The sequence below is a fragment of the Gopherus evgoodei genome, chromosome 2 (genome assembly GCF_007399415.2).
Source record: "Gopherus evgoodei ecotype Sinaloan lineage chromosome 2, rGopEvg1_v1.p, whole genome shotgun sequence".
NCBI lineage: Eukaryota > Metazoa > Chordata > Testudines > Testudinidae > Gopherus > Gopherus evgoodei.
The window spans coordinates 264,072,402-264,091,482 of NC_044323.1; the positions used below are offsets into that span (position 1 = coordinate 264,072,402).

At 40.9% G+C, this 19,081-nt stretch overlaps 1 protein-coding gene across 1 annotated transcript in view; it reads right to left on the reverse strand.

Moving 5' to 3' along the window:
• ANGPT1 (angiopoietin 1) overlaps positions 1-19,081 on the reverse strand; it is a 224,628-nt gene that overhangs the window by 86,603 nt on the left and 118,944 nt on the right. The window contains exon 4 of the mRNA XM_030553702.1: positions 18,743-18,975. Coding sequence (XP_030409562.1) covers positions 18,743-18,975 — 233 coding nt within the window. The remainder of the gene's footprint in view (positions 1-18,742; positions 18,976-19,081) is intronic.

Genomic DNA, 19,081 nt, shown 5'->3' on the forward strand with positions numbered 1-19,081 from the left:
TTAGATAACTATTTGCCCTTTTCTAATTTGATTCAAATTAACTGATCTCATCACTATGGTAAAAATAATTACCTTAAAATTAATATATTTAAGTGTTTCCTGACATTTCTAATTAGGCTTTGAGAAAATGAAATATGTGTGCCTGTTACTGCAGCAACCTACAATGGACATTCCTTAATTACACTCTGATGTTCAGTAGTGCTTACAGGCAAAGGCAGTTGATTATTTTGCCTAAATTCATGGAGTCACATTCATACCTCCCATGGTACTGAACATGTGAACGAACGCATTCATAAATTCTCCAAAGACTAAATGAGTTAATCCCACAGGTGCTAATCATGTCTTCATATGACAATGCCAATAAATGCCAGATGAAAGGAAGCTGTATGTTTTTTGTACAATGGTGATTTAAATGAACAGAAGTGTGGAGATTTCTGCAATGAATCTTTATATTTTCATACGCTTAATTATATCCTACATGCTTGTAATTAATGTACTTTTAATGTCTAACAATTATTCCATAGCAAAAGAAGATTCCTAATGATCTTCAAGAGAGTGGAAAGCCAAAAGCTGAAAACTTATTCACAATATGTTCATGAAATATTCATTGGCCAAATTCTTACTGCCATATGTATGCAATGGGGGCTGAAGTCATTTCAGATTAGAAATCTCCCTACCTAGTTACCGTGTTTCCAAAAATTTGAGGAGAGGGTTGTCTGTAGATCCACCTCTACCCATAATAGAAGCCAGAGGGTCTAGAAGCTGGGTCTGGGTCTAGAGAAAAGCTTCTCAGTCTATGAGCCGCACCTGCCTGGGAAGATGTGGGCGTGCACCAGGGGAGGTGCCGTTGCCTGTGTTTTGGGCAGGGGTATAGTGCTGCCAGAGGATATCCAGAGCAATGCTCAGCCTGGAGGTGGGCAGAGGCAGCCGGGAGGTTTGGATGGGGCCAGCCATTGGATTTGCACACCAGCAGAAGCAGCTTGCAGGGCCTCCCCTGCTCCACCCCCTGCTCTCCTCCCCAGTTCAGCCCTGCTCACTGTAGAACAGGGGTTCTCCTACTTCATCTTCCCCAAGCATCACAGGGCCTCCTGGGCCCTCCATCTACTCCCGATGTTCTCCTCTCCTTCCCCATCCCCTCACCTTGACCCAGCCCTGCCCAGGCCCTGGGGCTCCCCTCCATACCCCCAACCTGACCCTGTCCAGCTCTGCCCTCTCCCCAGGGATTCCCTCCATCTCCCCACCTCATCCCAGCCCTGCTCCATCCCAGGACTCCCCTCCACCCCATGCATCCCCAGATCTCAACCCTGCCTTGCAATGGTATTGGGGCTCTCATCTATCTCCATGGCTCCAAGGTTGTGACCACTGATGAGCTTCTGAACCATAGACAGATGCAATCTGTTATACTAATGGCCTACTCCTGTATATAATAACCTTCATTTGGGACCCAGCATGGTGATGAAGAACGTACCCTCAGTGACCAGTAGCATGGCACCAAAACACACTCTATCCTCAAAAAAACCCACCCTATTACTATCTGTTTTTGACAATACATTTCTTACTGCAAGATATGTGTCACCTGATCAGCAAAAGTGAAAAACCTGGGAAGCATATGGCAAAATGTACAGTATATTGAACTACAATACAAACCATGCTACAGCTGTCACACACTGAACACAAGCAGAGACACAAAACCGTGAGGTCATTCCAACTGAGCTGAACCCTCAAGATAAAAACATCTTTGGAATATGGAAACACAGAAAAAAGCAACTCACAATCCCATACAGCAAAAAGTATCAGTTAAAGCTCCACCTGTTCTGTCTTGTTTGACATTTATATTGCAAGCTCTTTTGAAGAGGGTCCTGATTTTTATTCTGTAATTTTGCAGAACCCAGCAGAGTCGGCGCCTGGCTCATGACTAGGGTTCCTAAGTGCTACACTAATTAATAAATAGTGAATAAAAATAGCTACACACCACAGAGGACATAGCCAGTGCTACCACTTTAAAGTTGTAAAACTATAATATACTACTTTTAAGTGAAGAAATAGTTAATCAGTTGCCTATATACTAAAATGATGGGCACTTCAGAAATGTGATAGATGGATAAAAGCGATAATAGCTAAGGCTCCATGTTTGCCACGAATGTCACAGAAGTAATGGATTCTGTGACTTTCCATGACCGGCTGCTGCTGGGGCAGTCTCGGGTCCCCCTATTCTCCAGCAGCAGGAGTTTTGGTGTGAGGAGACTCAGGGCTGGGGATAGGGGTGTGGGGTGGTGCTCACTGGGGGTAATCCTTGGAAGGGCATCAGGAACTCCCCTCCCTCAGCTCCTGGCTCCACTTGCTGCCTCAGCTCGCAAACACTGCCCCTGCAGCTCTCATTGGCCGTGGTTCCCAGCCAATGGGAGCAGCAGTACCAGGGTTTAGGGCAGAGTGGAGGAAGCACTTGAAGCTAGGAGCTGGAGATCACCACCTCCCAGGAGCGAGGTAGAGAACCAACACCAACACCCCCTGGGCCATGAGACCCATCCGAGCACCTGCGTTACCCTCCCCTAGCAACCATAGTGCCCCCAGAACTCACCCCCCGCCCCGTTTTAAGCAGGGGTGTATAGTAAAAGTCATGGACAGGTCACTGGCTGTGAATTTTTATTTACTGCCAGAGACCTGTCCATGACTTTTACTAAAAATACCTTTGACTAAAACATAGCCCCAGTAATAGTGCACTAAGCAGTGAAAATCAAAAGATAAGGTTAGAAAATATGCTTGAAGGGTTTTATATTTCTGAATGGGAACCTTTCAGATTTGATCATAATTTCCATAGCTGAATTTGCTTTCAAAAACTATGTTAAGACTATTACATTGACTATTACTATGACATGTTGAGATTTCTCCTACTTACGTAACCCATTGGTCAATGTGTATTACAAGTCCTCCCCTATGTTAATCCACAAAAGAGATGAGTTGTTATACCCCACAGCTACGGAACATTGGCTCTTTAGCTATAGCAGCTCATGCTTTCATCTCTGGAGGCTCCCCATTCAATTCACTATGTGCCAGTCAATATGCAGGGCCGGCTCCAGGCCCCAGCACACCAAGTGCGTGCTTGGGGCGGCATGCTGCAGGGGGCACTCTGCCGCTTGCCAGGAGAGCAGCAGGCGGCTCCGGTGGACCTCCTGCAGGCGTGCCTGTGGAGGGTTCGCTGGTCCCGCGGCTCTGGTGGAGCAGCCGCAGGCATTCCTGCGGGAGGTCCACCGGAGCAGCGGGACCACCAGACCCTCCGCAGCCACGTCTGCGGGAGATGCACCGGAGCCGTGGGACGGGCGAACGGCAGAGCGCCCACCGTGGCATGCCACCGTGCATGGGGCGGCGAAATGGCTAGAGCTGGCCATGTCAATATGGTAGCCATCACATAAGTCAGGGCTTGTCTGGGATTCAAATTGCTGTAGGACAAGCTTTTTGTTGAGCAGAGGAATTATGTACCCACTGGTGAGCATGTGTTATAGGGTCCCCTCTATGTAAGTCCATGGAGTTTACGAGCTCCTATATCTGGTGCCAAAGCTCTTTAGCTGGGGACTGAATTCACTCATATCTTCTGTGGATCTGAACAGAGGAGGTCCTGTATTGCACACACACCACAAGTGGGTTACTCTTAATTTATACAGTTTATACTGGGACTTTAATTTCTGTTCTGGGATGTCAAAGATAACAGTTAAAAAAATGTCATTGTTTATGGTTTTGGTTTATTACTGATAAAATATTACTTAGTTTTTTTTAATATATCTATATATTTTAGGGATTTATTATGCCACCCATCACCATAGTATCAGAGCATCTTCCACTTGTAATCAATAGCAATAGCAAAGACCCTAGCAGGCTACATGGAGTCTCTTGTGTTTGTTAGTGATTCAGGAGTAGGAGGCAGTGTCGGTGTTGTGTCATTCTTATGGTGGAAAGGCTTCATGTGGCAATGATTTTACTTATGTGGCATTCTACTGCCATATACCCACAAACAGATCTCCCACTAATATCACAGTAGAATACAATTCACAGTAATGAAATTAGGCTAGCAAAAGGTTAATTTAAGAGGTATATCAGGAAATTATAATGAAATCAGACTATGCAATTATTTTCCAAAGGAAGCTGATGAGAGCCCCATCACTTGAGGAGGTTAAAACTGGACTAGATAAAGTACTACAGCCCATGGCCCAAGCCCTGTGAATAGGTCTGTGAAGCAGGGCCAGAAAGGGTCACACAACTAGCAGGCTAATGGACCCAGGTTCAACCTTTAGAGACATATTAGTAGATAATGATTGTGGGTTTTGTGGGTTTACATATATATTGCTAGACGTTGACAATGTAACCAAATGGTTCCTGTCTATCCTCCAGCTGTTTAGTGGGTTAGCCCTAGAGGACATATTGAGTTCCCAAATTACAGCAGTTTCTACTACTTTTTGAAACCTAAAGCTCTGTCTCACTTGTGTGTGTATGTTTACCTGATTTGTAAATAACACTCATTTCTTTTTCCTAGTTAATACACTTTTATTGTAGGATTGGCTACAAGCCCTGCCTTTGGTGCAAGATCTAGGGTACACTTGACGTAAGGTAAGTGATTGGTCCTTTGGGACTCGGAGTAACCTGAATATTATTGTGAAGTTTGGTATAAGAGATGATTTATCACAAAGGCAAGCTTGCCTAGGTGGCAAGGTAGATCAAGGTACTCAAGGGGACTATCTGTGACTCCATGTTAAGGCTTTTATAGTGCTTGAGGAGTTCACACTTGATACTTGTCAAGTATCAGAGGGGTAGGCGTGTTAGTCTGGATCTGTAAAAGCAGCAAAGAGTCCTGTGGATGCATCTGATGAAGTGGGTATTCACCCACAAAAACTCAAGCTCCAAAACGTCTGTTAGTCTATAAGGTGCCACAGGACTCTTTGCTGCTTTTACTTGATACTTGGTTGGTCAAATCTAATTGTAGAACACACAACCAATTTGTTTGTGCTTCTTAACCCTGCCCTGAGGCTGGCACTCCGGGGTCATGAGCCATTCCAGATATCCTGACAAAGTCAATGGAAGTTTTGCCAGAGTAGATCCTGAGTTAAAACTGCAGGATTTGGCCTTGAAGTGAGACAGGTATTTAAAATCTGGGGGAAAGTAGAACACAGTGTGAATTTAGGGCCAAATTCTATAATACATAGTCAGATACAAGCCACTGCCAAATCACTGAGAGTTTTGAAAGAATAGGACTGCGAGATTTGGCCCTAAATTTAATCATTCAGAGCACACGAGGAGTTAAAGTATTATATGCTATAAAAAACCCATAGCCTGATTGTGATAGGTGCTGAACATGTGAGCCTGATTCTCAGCTGGTGGAAATTGGCCTAGTGCCATTAAAGTCAAAGAAGCTATGCTGATTTCCTCCAGCTAAGGATTCAATCCAATACTGGTTTCAGTAGGAGCTGAACATGTTCCTCACATCTCAGAATTTGAGACCCATATTCATTTAAGGCAAAGAAAGAAAGAAAGAAAGAAAGAAAGAAAGAAAGAAAGAAAGGCTTCACTGATTACTGTCCTGAAATGAACATTTATAAAAGAGTATTAGTAGCTGAAGAGAAAATCCTATTCATTACTCCAAACACACACCAGTCTGAAGTGAGAAAAACAAATAAAGCCATAAAAAGAACACACAGATGTCCAACCATCTATCAACTACACCATATATAAAAATAAGCCCCTTCTTTCTTCGCAGAAATTGACTTGGTCTTCTAAAACTATTTTAACACACTCAGCTTTCACCCTCTTTGGTTCATAATTATTTGCTACCTAATAAATTGTCAACAGTTATCAAGTTTGTTTTCCTATACGTTTAGCCTTGGTGACTGCTAAAAACAATAATACTTAAATTTACAGTGCATTTGAAAGCGATCACTTAGGAATATCACGAAGTGGTTCTCATTAAAGAGTTTAAATAGAATGCCTTATGGCCCATTTACAAAGATATAAAGACACTTGATTATCCAGCTGCAATATAATTCTGTAAGTTTCTGCCTGTAAGTTTCAAATTTGTGAATAACCAGCCATTCACTGAGAACTGAAAATTGAAGGATACTTTTACAAACTGCTACAAGAGAGATAAAGGTACAGGCTTTGTTTTATATCTTGTGTCCCTATTTCTTTAAGTCATTTAAACTTTTTCCACACAGACACCCTAATGTTCATTTAATTTTTCTGACTGAACCATGATATTTACACAAATGAATGTTTCATTAACAAGGCAATGAGTAACATTGTCAATGTTGTTGGTTGTGTCATGTACGTTAATATTCAATGTAATGTCTTCAGCATGAGTGAATAATACTGTTTTCACAAGACAGATCTGAGAGATTAGATATTGGTTGTTTTGTTCTCTGAGACTGGATGGGCAATTGATTTCAGAATTAGCAATTAACTGAAATGAGGAAAAGATAAAACTATTAAGCCATTTCTGCTCCAACACAAATAAATATTGACCACTAGCTGTCACCATATGCAAGTTAGCACAGGTACAACAGCTGAATCTTGGCTTGTCAAGTGAGTCACTGGCAGAAATACTAGATACTGTACATTTTAGCTGCTTTATTTCGTTACTGTTCCTTTACTAACTTGCAGTCTGAAGAGATCACAATACCTAACTACTCTGCTTTGTTATAATTGACTATAGTTCAATATTTTGGGAAGAAAGTTTGCCCATGCCTGAGAGGCTGTGAAGTTTTTATTTGTAGCTATTATTATTTATCATCATTTTCAGTTGGTTTTTTTTAATGTACAAAACTTATCAGAGCCCTCTAGGCAGCTCTTACAAATACTACAACAATAAATCAAAAAAGAAACAGCAGTCCTGTATTATCTGATACCAGATAACCAAGAAACACACACACACAGAAGTGATGATGGTGCCCATAGTGCTGTATATAGCTACATTGCACCTATGGAGTCCTGACTCAGACTGTCTGATCATGGAACGCACTTCATGTGGTCTGACCCCTACATCCCCATGGAACTCATCCAAGCCAGTGGGGCTGCACACAGGCAGAGGAGTCTACCTGAATGTGAATAGCTGTCATTGTGGAATCAAGGCCTACATTTTTGCACAGCTTTCAGACTAGGAATAATATGAGCTTTAGGAATTCTATGTGAAAAACTCATTAAAACTTATTCAGAAGGGGGATATTTTTATTTCTCTTTTTTTTTAACAGAAGACTACTTTTATTTTTGTAAACATCAGATTCCAAACACACATTTTCTTTTGGGGGAATGCATTTTTTAAAAACATTAATGCTTGAGATGTTGCTTCTTTGGCCCCTTTAACATTCATTGATTGTTTTTTTAGAAAAGTATAACCAGTTATCTATAGATTATGAACCTCTAAAAGAGTGGAATCTCTGTCATTGGAGGTTTTTAAGAACAGGTTAGACAATGGCCTCTTGAGGTCCCTTCCAGTCCCACACGTCTATGACTCTATGAAAGTAGAGCAGAGGGCAGCTTTTATGCTCTTTACACACACACTCGGCATCCAAAAGTAATTTGCTTCTAACTATGAAGATCAATGTCAGGTTTAAAGATAAAGGAGATAATGTGGCATGCAGAATGGCTTGGACACTGGAAATAAAGTCAGAAGACAAAGGTACTGTTCCTAGCTCAGGCACTGAGCCATTGTGTGACTTTGGCAAGTCACTTAATTTCTCTGTTCTTAATTTCCCCATCTGTACTTAAAAAAGAATAAGATGGGGAAAAGTAATTAAACTTACCACTTTTATAAAGTGTTTTGATATTTATTGATGAAGAGTGCCAAGTTTTATTAATCATTGCAAGGTGTTATTTATTATTAGTAATAACATTTAAGTCAATTTGTTTCCAGCACTGCTAATCTACCTCACAGCTACAATCAAAGTAATCTTATAGATGTCAGAGAAGCAGGAAAGAAATTTATTTTGTTTCTTCCAAAAAAGAATGTGTGGCTGGATTCATTCTGTGCTACAGGTCTGTCTAGTTGGCAAAGTTCCAGCTGTGCCACAAAACAAAACAAACACAAAACTTTTGGCTCAGTGGTGTTAAGGTTGGGCTAGGCAGTGGAGTCCACAGTTTAATGAGAGGAAACAAATAATGAGGGAAATGGTGCTAGCCAGAGAAGAAAGTAATTAAATCTATCATCATTTAAAAAGGATTTCAGAAGAACACAAATGTTCTTGTCTATGTCATTCAATCCATTTCCTTTTCCATTCTGACCATATAAACCACAAGAACTCTCAGTTAATTCTATTCCAGAGACACTGGCATCAATTTACTATAACAAATTTGCCTTTATAAACATAGCTTTGATATTAGGATTGAAAATAACCTCTTGGGTCACCTGAGTCCAACTAACTCTTCTGATTGTGATCTTTCTATACCACTGGCTCATGTTATCTATGTTCTTTTTGAAGTCCTATAGAAAACGGGGCCAACATCTCTGTTGGTGTAACTCTACTGATGTCAATGGAGTTATGCCAGCCAAAACCTTGGCCCTGTGTCTGTGGTAACCTTTAGGTCACTTCCTTGAAGTTTCAATTCATTTCCTACCATCTCAAACTTACACTAAAGTTACATCACAGCTACTGAAGGCAGAGAAAAAAGAATTACTATTTGCAGTTTAGGGTTTTGAATAAGTATATAATTTGTCTTTTTTTAACATGTATCCTGTTAAAACAAAGATTTGCCCCATCTTCATTTTCTTGCATAATTTGGTAAGATATGAAAACTACTCACAAGGAGACTTGTGATTCTCAGAAACCTAAATATCTCACCCACTCACTGAATGATTTACTTCATGAACTCAATAGGCACTTCTAGGGAGGTAAATTCCTAGCATATGTGTGTATTGTTTTGAGACTTAAGCTGAACTTCTTGTCAGCATTCAAGAGGAAGCTAAAGCCTCATTTCTCTCATTAGGAGGCCACAAAACCAGACATTAATGAACAAACTTACTTTCCTATTGCATTAGTCTTCTGAAACATACAGCATTAGACCAAACATTTTAACAAACTATGTTATTATGTAGTCTGACACACAAAAGAAAAAACAACAACAGGAAAAAATGAATAACCACATTGATAAAGAACCCTGCCAGTTTTTTTTTTGTATTTTTAAACTCTCTTTTAAGCGGGGGAGGGGAAATGGGTAGGCCACCTATCATATTATTTAAATTTGTTTATAATATGCAAAATACATGTAATATTATAGGCACAATATAATAATAGGCTATTATTTGCTAGGCAAGGATTTTCTGTTGCTTTCTGTTGGGACAAATTCTACGATCTACTAGCCAGTCAAAACTCTGTTTGAAATGAAAGGGGACTTTTGCCTGGGTGAGAATTGCAGTATTTAACCCTTATACATAATTTCCTGTTGGAGCCACATGACCTCTCAATTACTTCCTTGGTTTGGCATTGTATCTATTTGAGATAAGGAAATTATCTGTTGCATATTGTTACCATGGGGGAAATCCCTCCTAGAACCCTACACATCTCTGTGTTGTTAGAGACCATGCATCTAGGAATGGGGTTGCTGAATGAATCAAACTATCTATTTAGGACTGCATATGCATAAACATGGTCCAGTGCTAGCCAGACTTGTCCCCATTGGTAGACAGCAGCAGGAATGGGTGTCTGAACACTCTCATTTTTATAACAATCCACTTCCCATTTCCTCTCTGTTTTAGAGCCATTCCAAAATATTTGCAACACTAGTGGGTGGGGGGTGTGTGTGTGGGGGGGGCGCATTTTCACTCACCTTTCAACCTCCTTAAAACTTTAGGAGCTGATATTCCTCTCCCACAGAAAAGCCCACCGGAGAGGAAGAGTACTCTTAAAACTTGATCAGTGTGAAACAGTGCTACCACCACAATCCCCTCTCTGGGGAACTGATGACAATCTACGTGGGATGGGAGAGAAAAGATTCCAAAGCAGCCAAGCCTACCGCTTTCTTCCTCGTCCTCTGAGGACCAAATGAGCTGTCTGTCCCCTGCCAATCCAGTCAAACGTCCCCCACACTGAGACAGGGAGGTAGCATTTGTTGGAACATCTATGAGGAAAACTAGCCCGTCCATGCTTTACTAGGCCTCTTCCTCCCACTCAGCAGCCTTGCAGTCACTAGCTTCCCCTCTCCATATGGGCACTCCTTAGAAGCTGATCTCGCTGGCATTAATTCATATATGAATTTCATCAGAAATCCACCAGATCCTAAAACCATATCATATACAAACACTGCTCCAACTCCTCCCCGTCTCTGCATGTGGAATGGGCTTCTGCAGTCTTGGGGATGCATCTTTGTCACCAGAAGATTTTGGGGCCTTTGGCCCTACTTTCCTGTTTCTTTGCTCCTCTCTGCATTGTGGATGGGAGGGAAACCTCTGGCCCATGTCTATGGCTGGATTTAGAAATTATGTAATCCTTAAAAGTTCCCTTAAAATCCTATAATGCACACCAGTCTTTTAACAGGAAGGCTAGTTTTTGAAAAACTTGCTATTTTAGAAATGAGTTGGTGCCAAGATTCCCACTGCTACATTTAAAAAAAAAAGGTTTAAACAAACCATATGACAACTCTGTTAGCAATAAACATGGGCCAAACTCGAGATGTTTGGGACCCTGTGATATTATGTATATGTCTCCTATCCATAGGTTTTCTGATCTAGTGGAGAATATATTTTTACAGATCAGCATAAACTAAAGCCATAGAATTGATCACACTGGCAACATTGATTGAGTGGTTTTGGAATCCAAACTCAGAATTGTCTGGAAATTTTACAGGTGGCCCCTGTCTCAAACGTAGTCTGTAGCAAAACCAGAGATGTAAACACCCCAGATAGTTGGGGAGTTTGAAATTCAGTTCTAAATCCAAATTTTGCAATTTAGGTTCACCTCTACTTTTTGAAGTGATTAGTAGTGTGACTTTTACTCCCCTTCTCTCATTTGCCTTTATACACTGAGGACTTTCAGAAATTCTGCCCTGCCCCTTGGCCTAGCAATAATGGAAATACTGCTGTAGACCAACCATAAGAATTGTTATCACCATGTCATCTAACCTTGCTCATGTCATCTGACCTTGACAAAGGCCAAACAGGCAGGCAGTGTCACAGCTTATTCTCTTAGGGCCATACTTTCAAAGGTATTTTTGCATCTAGAGAAACAGAAAGGTACCTAGTGGGATTTTCAAAAGCTTCTGAAGAGGTTAGGCACTTTTGAAAATCTCATTAGGCACCTATTTGCATCTTTGGGCACCAATATGTCTTCGAAAATCAGGCCCTCAGGGCCTTGTTTAATCAACTAGGCATGCTGCCTCTGAATCTATTAAACTACCCACCCTGATGTGCAGAGTGGACAGCACTGGCCTTCCAGTTGGAATACATTCTCATTGATTCACATTTACAATGCTATTGTTGGAAGGAAAAAGACTGAAAACTATTCTTTTTAAATGAAAACTGAGATTGTCTTTTGCATTATTAGATCTGTCAAATTAAAGGGTTTCTGTGACTAAGACTTTTTGGGGCTACGAAGGCTGGCTCTTTTCAGAGGAAATTGTGATCTGCCTGTAATCATTTATGGAATAACATGTCCATTGGGTAATTTTCAACCCAGCCCCAAGGATCGATAGTTAAATCTTGTCCTAAAGTTTGAGGGTTTATATCCCTTGTCAATTCTCACCATACCTAATTTTAGTGTAGATATTCTTGTTATTCACATAACTGTCTAATCATTTTTAAATCCTACTGAGCTTTTTGTTTCAATAATATCAATGAGTTCCAAAAGTTAGTTATGTATTTTCTTTTATCAGTGAAAAAGTATTGCCTTTTAATTTTATTAGATACTCCCATGTTTGTGTTTTATAATAAGAGGTAAGAAGGGAGTGTCCAATTGCTCCTTTCTACCATTCATGATTTTATATACCTATATTATGTTAACGTATTCCTTTCACTTTTGACAAAATAGTCCTATATTTATATTCTCTCCTCAGATGGAAGTCTTTCCATGTCTCTAAAAATTTTCATTGCCCTACTTTGGACCATTTCCATTTCTTCAATATCCTTTATGAGATCAGATAACCAGAACTGAGCACAGTATAGAAGATGCGGGCATACCATTAATTTATAAATAATATTTTAATTTTTATTATCTGTTACTCAATAAAATCCTATCCTCATTTTACGTTTTGAATGCCAGTACACAGATAGCCGATATTTGTGTTTAACTAACTAAAGTTTACATATTTTCCCTGAGTGGTTATGGCTATATTACAGTAGTTCCAAATGTTCTTCCCAGCATGCTTACTGTGTACTCAAAACAGTCTTCAGTATGATTACTGGTGGAATCTCTCAGGCAGCAGGTGGGAGAGCTACAGGAGGAGGTGGCCAGGCTGAGGAACATCTATGTCCATGAGCAATTCCTGGACAGTATCCATGTGGAGACAGCTGATGGTGCTGTCCCAGTTGACAGGACTACTGACACTCCAGTGGAGGAGGAGATGCCTGAGGGTGTATCTGACACACCAGTGGAGGAGGAGGCTCAGGGTGGACACAGCCAGCTGGTTACTTCTAGCAGCAGGCAGTGCTCCACCACTGCTGCGAACCCTCCTGTTGTGGTAAAAGATAACTGTTATGCTCTTCTTGATACAGGAGAGAAGAAATCACCCCCAACAGTGAAGGGGGTGAAGCCTCGTACCCCTAAGGCTGGGAGGTCTGCTGCCACCACTGATAAGAAACGTAGGGTAGTGGTGGTTGGAGACTCTCTGCTGAGGGGGACGGAGACACCCATCTGTCGCCCTGACCGTTCATCCCGGGAGGTATGCTGCCTGCCAGGGGCCCGTATCCGAGATGTTACAGAGGCTTTGTCGAGAATTATCCGGCCTTCTGACTACTATCCCATGCTACTCATCCATGTGGGCACGAATGATACTGCGAGGTGTGATGCTGAGCAGATCAAGAGTGACTACAGGGCTCTGAGAGTACGGGTTAAGGAGTTTGGAGCGCAGGTGGTATTCTCTTCGATTCTTCCTGTTGAAGGTAGGGGTCCGGGCAGAAACAGATGCATCGTGGAGGTGAATGCCTGGCTGCGAAGATGGTGTCGCCAGGAGGGCTTTGGCTTCCTCGACCACGGGATGCTATTTGAGGAAGGACTGCTAGGAACAGATGGCGTTCACCTTTCGAAGCGGGGAAAGGCCTTATTTGCGCACAGACTGGCTAACCTAGTAAGGAGGGCTTTAAACTAGGTTCGACGGGGACAGGTGAGCAAAGCCCACAGGTAAGTGGGGAACAAGACCTGGGAGATGGGTTGGAAACAGGAGGGAGCACGGGCTATAATGGCAGAGAGGAAGGAGGGTCAGGGCGAAGCTGGGAGGCAAGATCAAACCAGTATCTTAGATGCCTTTATACAAATGCAAGAAGTATGGGTAATAAGCAGGAAGAACTGGAAGTGCTAATAAATAAATACAACTATGACATTATTGGCATTACTGAAACTTGGTGGGATAATACACACGACTGGAATGTTGGTGTGGATGGGTATAGTTTGCTCAGGAAGGATAGACAGGGGAAAAAGGGAGGAGGTGTTGCCTTATATATTAAAAATGTACACACTTGGACTGAGGTGGAGATGGACATAGGAGACGGAAGGGTGGAGAGTCCTCTGGGTTAGGCTAAAAGGGGTAAAAACACAGGTGATGTCGTGCTGGGAGTCTACTACAGGCCACCTAATCAGGCGGAAGAGGTGGATGAGGCTTTTTTCAAACAACTAACAAAATCATCCAAGCCCAAGATTTGGTGGTGATGGGGGACTTCAACTATCCAGATATATGTTGGGAAAATAACACCGCGGGGCACAGACTATCCAATAAGTTCCTGGACTGCATTGCAGACAACTTTTTATTTCAGAAAATTGAAAAAGCTACTAGGGGGGAAGTTGTTCTAGACTTGATTTTAACCAACAGGGAGGAACTTGTTGAGAATTTGAAAGTAGAAGGAAGCTTGGGTGAAAGTGATCATGAAATCATAGAATTTGCAATTCTAAGGAAGGGTAGAAAGGAGTACAGCAGAATAGAGACAATGGATTTCAGGAAGGCGGATTTTGGTAAGCTCAGAGAGCTGATAGGCAAGGTCCCATGGGAATTAAGACTGAGGGGAAAAACAACTGAGGAAAGTTGGCAGTTTTTCAAAGGGACGCTATTAAGGGCCCAGAAGCAAGTTATTCCGATGGTTAGGAAAGATAGAAAATGTGGCAAAAGACCACCTTGGCTTACCCTTGAGATCTTGCGTGACCTACAAAATAAAAGGCGTCATATAAAAAATGGAAACTAGGTCAGATCACGAAGGATGAATATAGGCAAATAACACAGGAATGCAGAGGCAAGATTAGAAAAGCAAAGGCACAAAATGAACTCAAACTAGCTATGGGAATAAAGGGAAACAAGAAGACTTTTTATCAATACATTAGAAGCAAGAGGAAGACTAAGGACAGGGTAGGCCCACTGCTCAGTGAGGAGGGGGTAACAGTAACGGGAGACTTGGAAATGGCAGAGATGCTTAATGACTTCTTTGTTTCGGTCTTCACTGAGAAGTCTGAAGGAATGTCTAGTATAGTGAATGCTTACGGGAAGAGGGTAGGTTTAGAAGAGAAAATAAGGAAAGAGCAAGTAAAAAAGCACTTAGAAAAGTTAGATGCCTGTAAGTCACCAGGGCCTGATGAAATGCATCCTAGAATACTCAAGGAGTTAATAGAGGAGGTATCTGAGCCTCTAGCTATTATCTTTGGGAAATCATGGGAGACGGGGGAGATTCCAGAAGACTGGAAGGGGGGCAAATATAGTGCCCATCTATAAAAAGGGAAATAAAAAACAACCCAGGAAACTACAGACCAGTTAGTTTAACTTCTGTGCCAGGGAAGATAATGGAGCAGGTAATCAAAGAAATCATCTGCAAACACTTGGAAGGTGGTAAGGTGATAGGGAATAGCCAGCATGGATTTGTAAAGAACAAATCGTGTCAAACTAATCTGATAACGTTCTTTGATAGGATAAGGGAGAAGCGGTGGATGTGATATACCTAGACTTTAGTAAGGCATTTGATACAGTTTCGCATGATATTCTTATAGATAAGCTAGGAAAGTACAATTAGATGGGGCTACTATAAGGTGGGTGCATAACTGGCTGGATAACCGTACTCAGAGAGTAGTTGTTAATGGCTCCCAATCCTGCTGGAAAGGTATAACAAGTGGGGTTCCGCAGGGGTCTGTGTTGGGACCGGTTCTGTTCAATATCTTCATCAACGATTTAGATGTTGGCATAGAAAGTACGCTTATTAAGTTTGCGGACGATACCAAACTGGGAGGGATTGCAACTGCTCTGGAGGACAGGGTCAAAATTCAAAATGATCTGGACAAATTGGAGAAATGGTCTGAGGTAAACAGGATGAAGTTCAATAAAGATAAATGCAAAGTGCTCCACTTAGGAAGGAACAATCAGTTTCACACATACAGATGGGAAGAGACTGTCTAGGAAGGAGTATGGCAGAAAGAGATCTAGGGGTCATAGTGGACCACAAGCTTAATATGAGTGAACAGTGTGATACTGTTGCAAAAAAAGCAAACATGATTCTGGGATGCATTAACAGGTGTGTTGTAAACAAGACACGAGAAGTCATTCTTCCGCTTTACTCTGCGCTGGTTAGGCCTCAACTGGAGTATTGTGTCCAGTTCTGGGCACCGCATTTCAAGAAAGATGTGGAGAAATTGGAGAGGGTCCAGAGAAGAGCAACAAGAATGATTAAAGGTCTTGAGAACATGACCTATGAAGGAAGGCTGAAGGAATTGGGTTTATTTAGTTTGGAAAAGAGAAGACTGAGAGGGGACCTGATATCAGTTTTCAGGTATCTAAAAGGGTGTCATCAGGAGGAGGGAGAAAACTTGTTCACCTTAGCCTCCAATGATAGAACAAGAAGCAATGGGCTTAAACTGCAGCAAGGGAGATTTAGGTTGGACATTAGGAAAAAGTTCCTAACTGTCAGGGTAGTTAAACCTGGAATAGATTGCCTAGGGAAGTTGTGGAATCTCCATCTCTGGAGATATTTAAGAGTAGGTTAGATAAATGTCTATTAGGTTGGTCTAGACAGTATTGGTCCTGCCATGAGGGCAGGGGACTGGACTCGATGACCTCTCGAGGTCCCTTCCAGTCCTAGAGTCTATGAGTCTATGAGTCTATGTATAATAATTATTTTCACAAATTGATGCTGGTAATAATTTTTTTAAAAATCAGTGTGTGTGTTAGTGTCCAAGATTTCTTTATAATGGTCTTGTGTTTTATGTTAACATTATTTTAACAAAAACTTGTCTGTGGCTTTTTTTAGTTCTGAGAAACAATTTATTTCCTAAAAATTGTAAGTCAGATAGATTTAAATGTATAGCAAAGTGAGGTATTTCTATGAAAGTGCTCTATCTCTATGTAAACTGATCTAGGTATTTACAATATTCCAATCAACATAGTATCCAAGCATGAATCTGAGTCAGTTACTAAATACAAAGAGATATGGGGAATGGGATGGAGGTGTCTAAACTTAGGCTACTTAAGTCTACATTTAGGCATGTAAATAGTTTGAGTTTCATCAGCAGTGAGCATGTAGTAGCTTTCATGAATTCACTGGGAGTTGCTTGTTACTGAGCACTTTTGAAAATTCACTTATTCGGGTACCTAAATTTGGCCTAAATTCTGATTTTTTGAAAAATCCTGGTTCAAAGTATTTATAAGAACCAACTGATGTCTGAAATCTCCATATTAAAGGGGGAAATATTTTGTTTGAATCTAATTCAAGATAGCTAGAAAATCTGTTTTCAGTCTTTACAACAGCTTGCAGTTCATCTCTGTATGAAAATAATCTCTCTCTCACATTGATATTAATTTCAAAATGCTCCTGAGTGCTGTTAAAACAGCCTGAGCAAAACTCTGCCAGATTTCCTTGCCAGAAGACCATAAAATATATTAGAGGATTTGAATTGCTTCACAATGCTGGACTATTGGTCTGAGAGCATACTGTTTAAAAAAGATTTTATTTAATTTAAGGTGCTGAGGAACTGTTTAGCATGGAATAAGTCAAAGCAACAGAGAAAGGGAAGATTTAGAATGGACATGAGAAAAAAGCATGCCATCAATAAGGTCAGAATGTGAAAAAATCTTCCAAGGGAAGAAGGTGGAATCCTAGTCACTGGAACTATTCAGATACAAGCTGCACAAGGGGAGTGGGAATGTTCTCTAGGGAAAAAACAAGATTGGATCATCTATTAGATCTTTTTGACACTTAGTTTTATCAGACTATAGTGATGCAGGTTCCAGGTTTTTTTTGTTTTTTTTTACCTGCACATCTCTATGCATCTACTTGCACTGGTAAAGTAATCAGTTATATAATCACAATTCACATATGCTCTGGGCTTTCTCTCTAGAATGTCATCCCTCAGCCTCACCTTGCCTGTCCAGCTATTGGCCCATCTTATTTCTCCCCTTCACGTCTAAACTCTCTGAATCTGCAATTTGCCGCCTTTGCCTTGTGTACCTCTCCTTTAACTTGCTCCTGGATTTTCTTCTCAAGGTTTTTGATGACCTCTTCCTAGTCAAATAACATATCCTTTATTTCAACCTCCGCTTTGACCTCCCTGACATCCACAATATCTCCTCAACAGTCCATATAGAACACATCTACAAAGATAATCTCCCTTACTCATTGTTCTGATCATGTCACCTTCCTCTCGAATTCTCTCTGGAATTTCTCTTTGAATCCATCTCCACCTCCTCAGCAACTCTTATCCTTGTGCTGCAAGACTGCTTAGACTATCTTCTCCTGAGCCCTTTTCACACTCTCCCGCCACCTCCTCACCTCATGATGTCACCCTTTGACAAACTGTTTGTCCATTTCTCCAACAATAACTCTATGCTTTCTTTCATGCTACTCTTGATGCATGGAATGCCTCTCCTGAGCTAGTCTGCAAGGCCACTATCCTCTGAGAATTAAAATCACTCCTGAAGAATTTTTTCTTGTGTTGACTAATAATTGCAAGCGTGAGACACAACTAGAGATTGCTCCTAAAGATCTAGACATCTAATAAGAATACATTTAAAAAGCTTTATTAAGATGTAACCAATTATAACCCTGATGACTGGCTATATAGTCCACCCATTGCCTCTGCCATTTTTGTCTGCCTGGATTTAGATTGTAATGTCTTCAAGACAGCACCTATTCCATCTTCCATGATTGTTCAGTACCTACCACACTGTGGGCACAACTGGAAACAAACAAGTAACAAAAAAATAGAAAAACAAAGAGAAATGTAATATTCGGAAAATATCTGAAAAACAACAAGTCATAAAGAGTTAGATCTTCCGTGGCTGTAATTTGGTATCACTAAGTCAGTGGAGCCAATTTACATCAACTGAAGATTTGGCACAAGTGTTCTATGTTATTAAACCAAAAAATCAAACATACTTGTTAGCATCAGGTTCAATCTCAGCAATATCTCAAGAACTATTCATGTTCAAATGTTCTCCTAAGCTACTTTGCCCTTGGTTAGTTCAGAATGTCAGATTCTCTTTTCTTTTTGGACCTATAAAAGTAAATTTGACCCTCTTCATGCCCCCCACTCCCTGCCCAATATGTCACTCTAGTAAGAAATTTCTGAGACTTTTAAAGATGTTACTCTCTTACCTCCTTCTTTGGAACAAAGGTTGACCAGATTGTGAACTGTGTCCATCAATTCCAGCTGTTGTTTCTGCAGGACACTGTTGTTATTAGTTGCCTTGTTTAACTGCTTCTCTAGCTCCTGGATTATGTAGCTTTGGCGTGAGACTAAGCCTTGAAGGTTCTCTTTTTCTTCCTTCAAAGTATCCAACTCTTCTTTATGCCTTTCTTCCATTTCTAATATTTTATGCTCAAGTAAACTTAAAAAAAACAAATAGCAGACATTAATTCATTTTAATATACATTGATACAGAAACTGGTGTCTATTTTATCATTTGGTTGTATGCAGAGTTCAGCGCATGGATT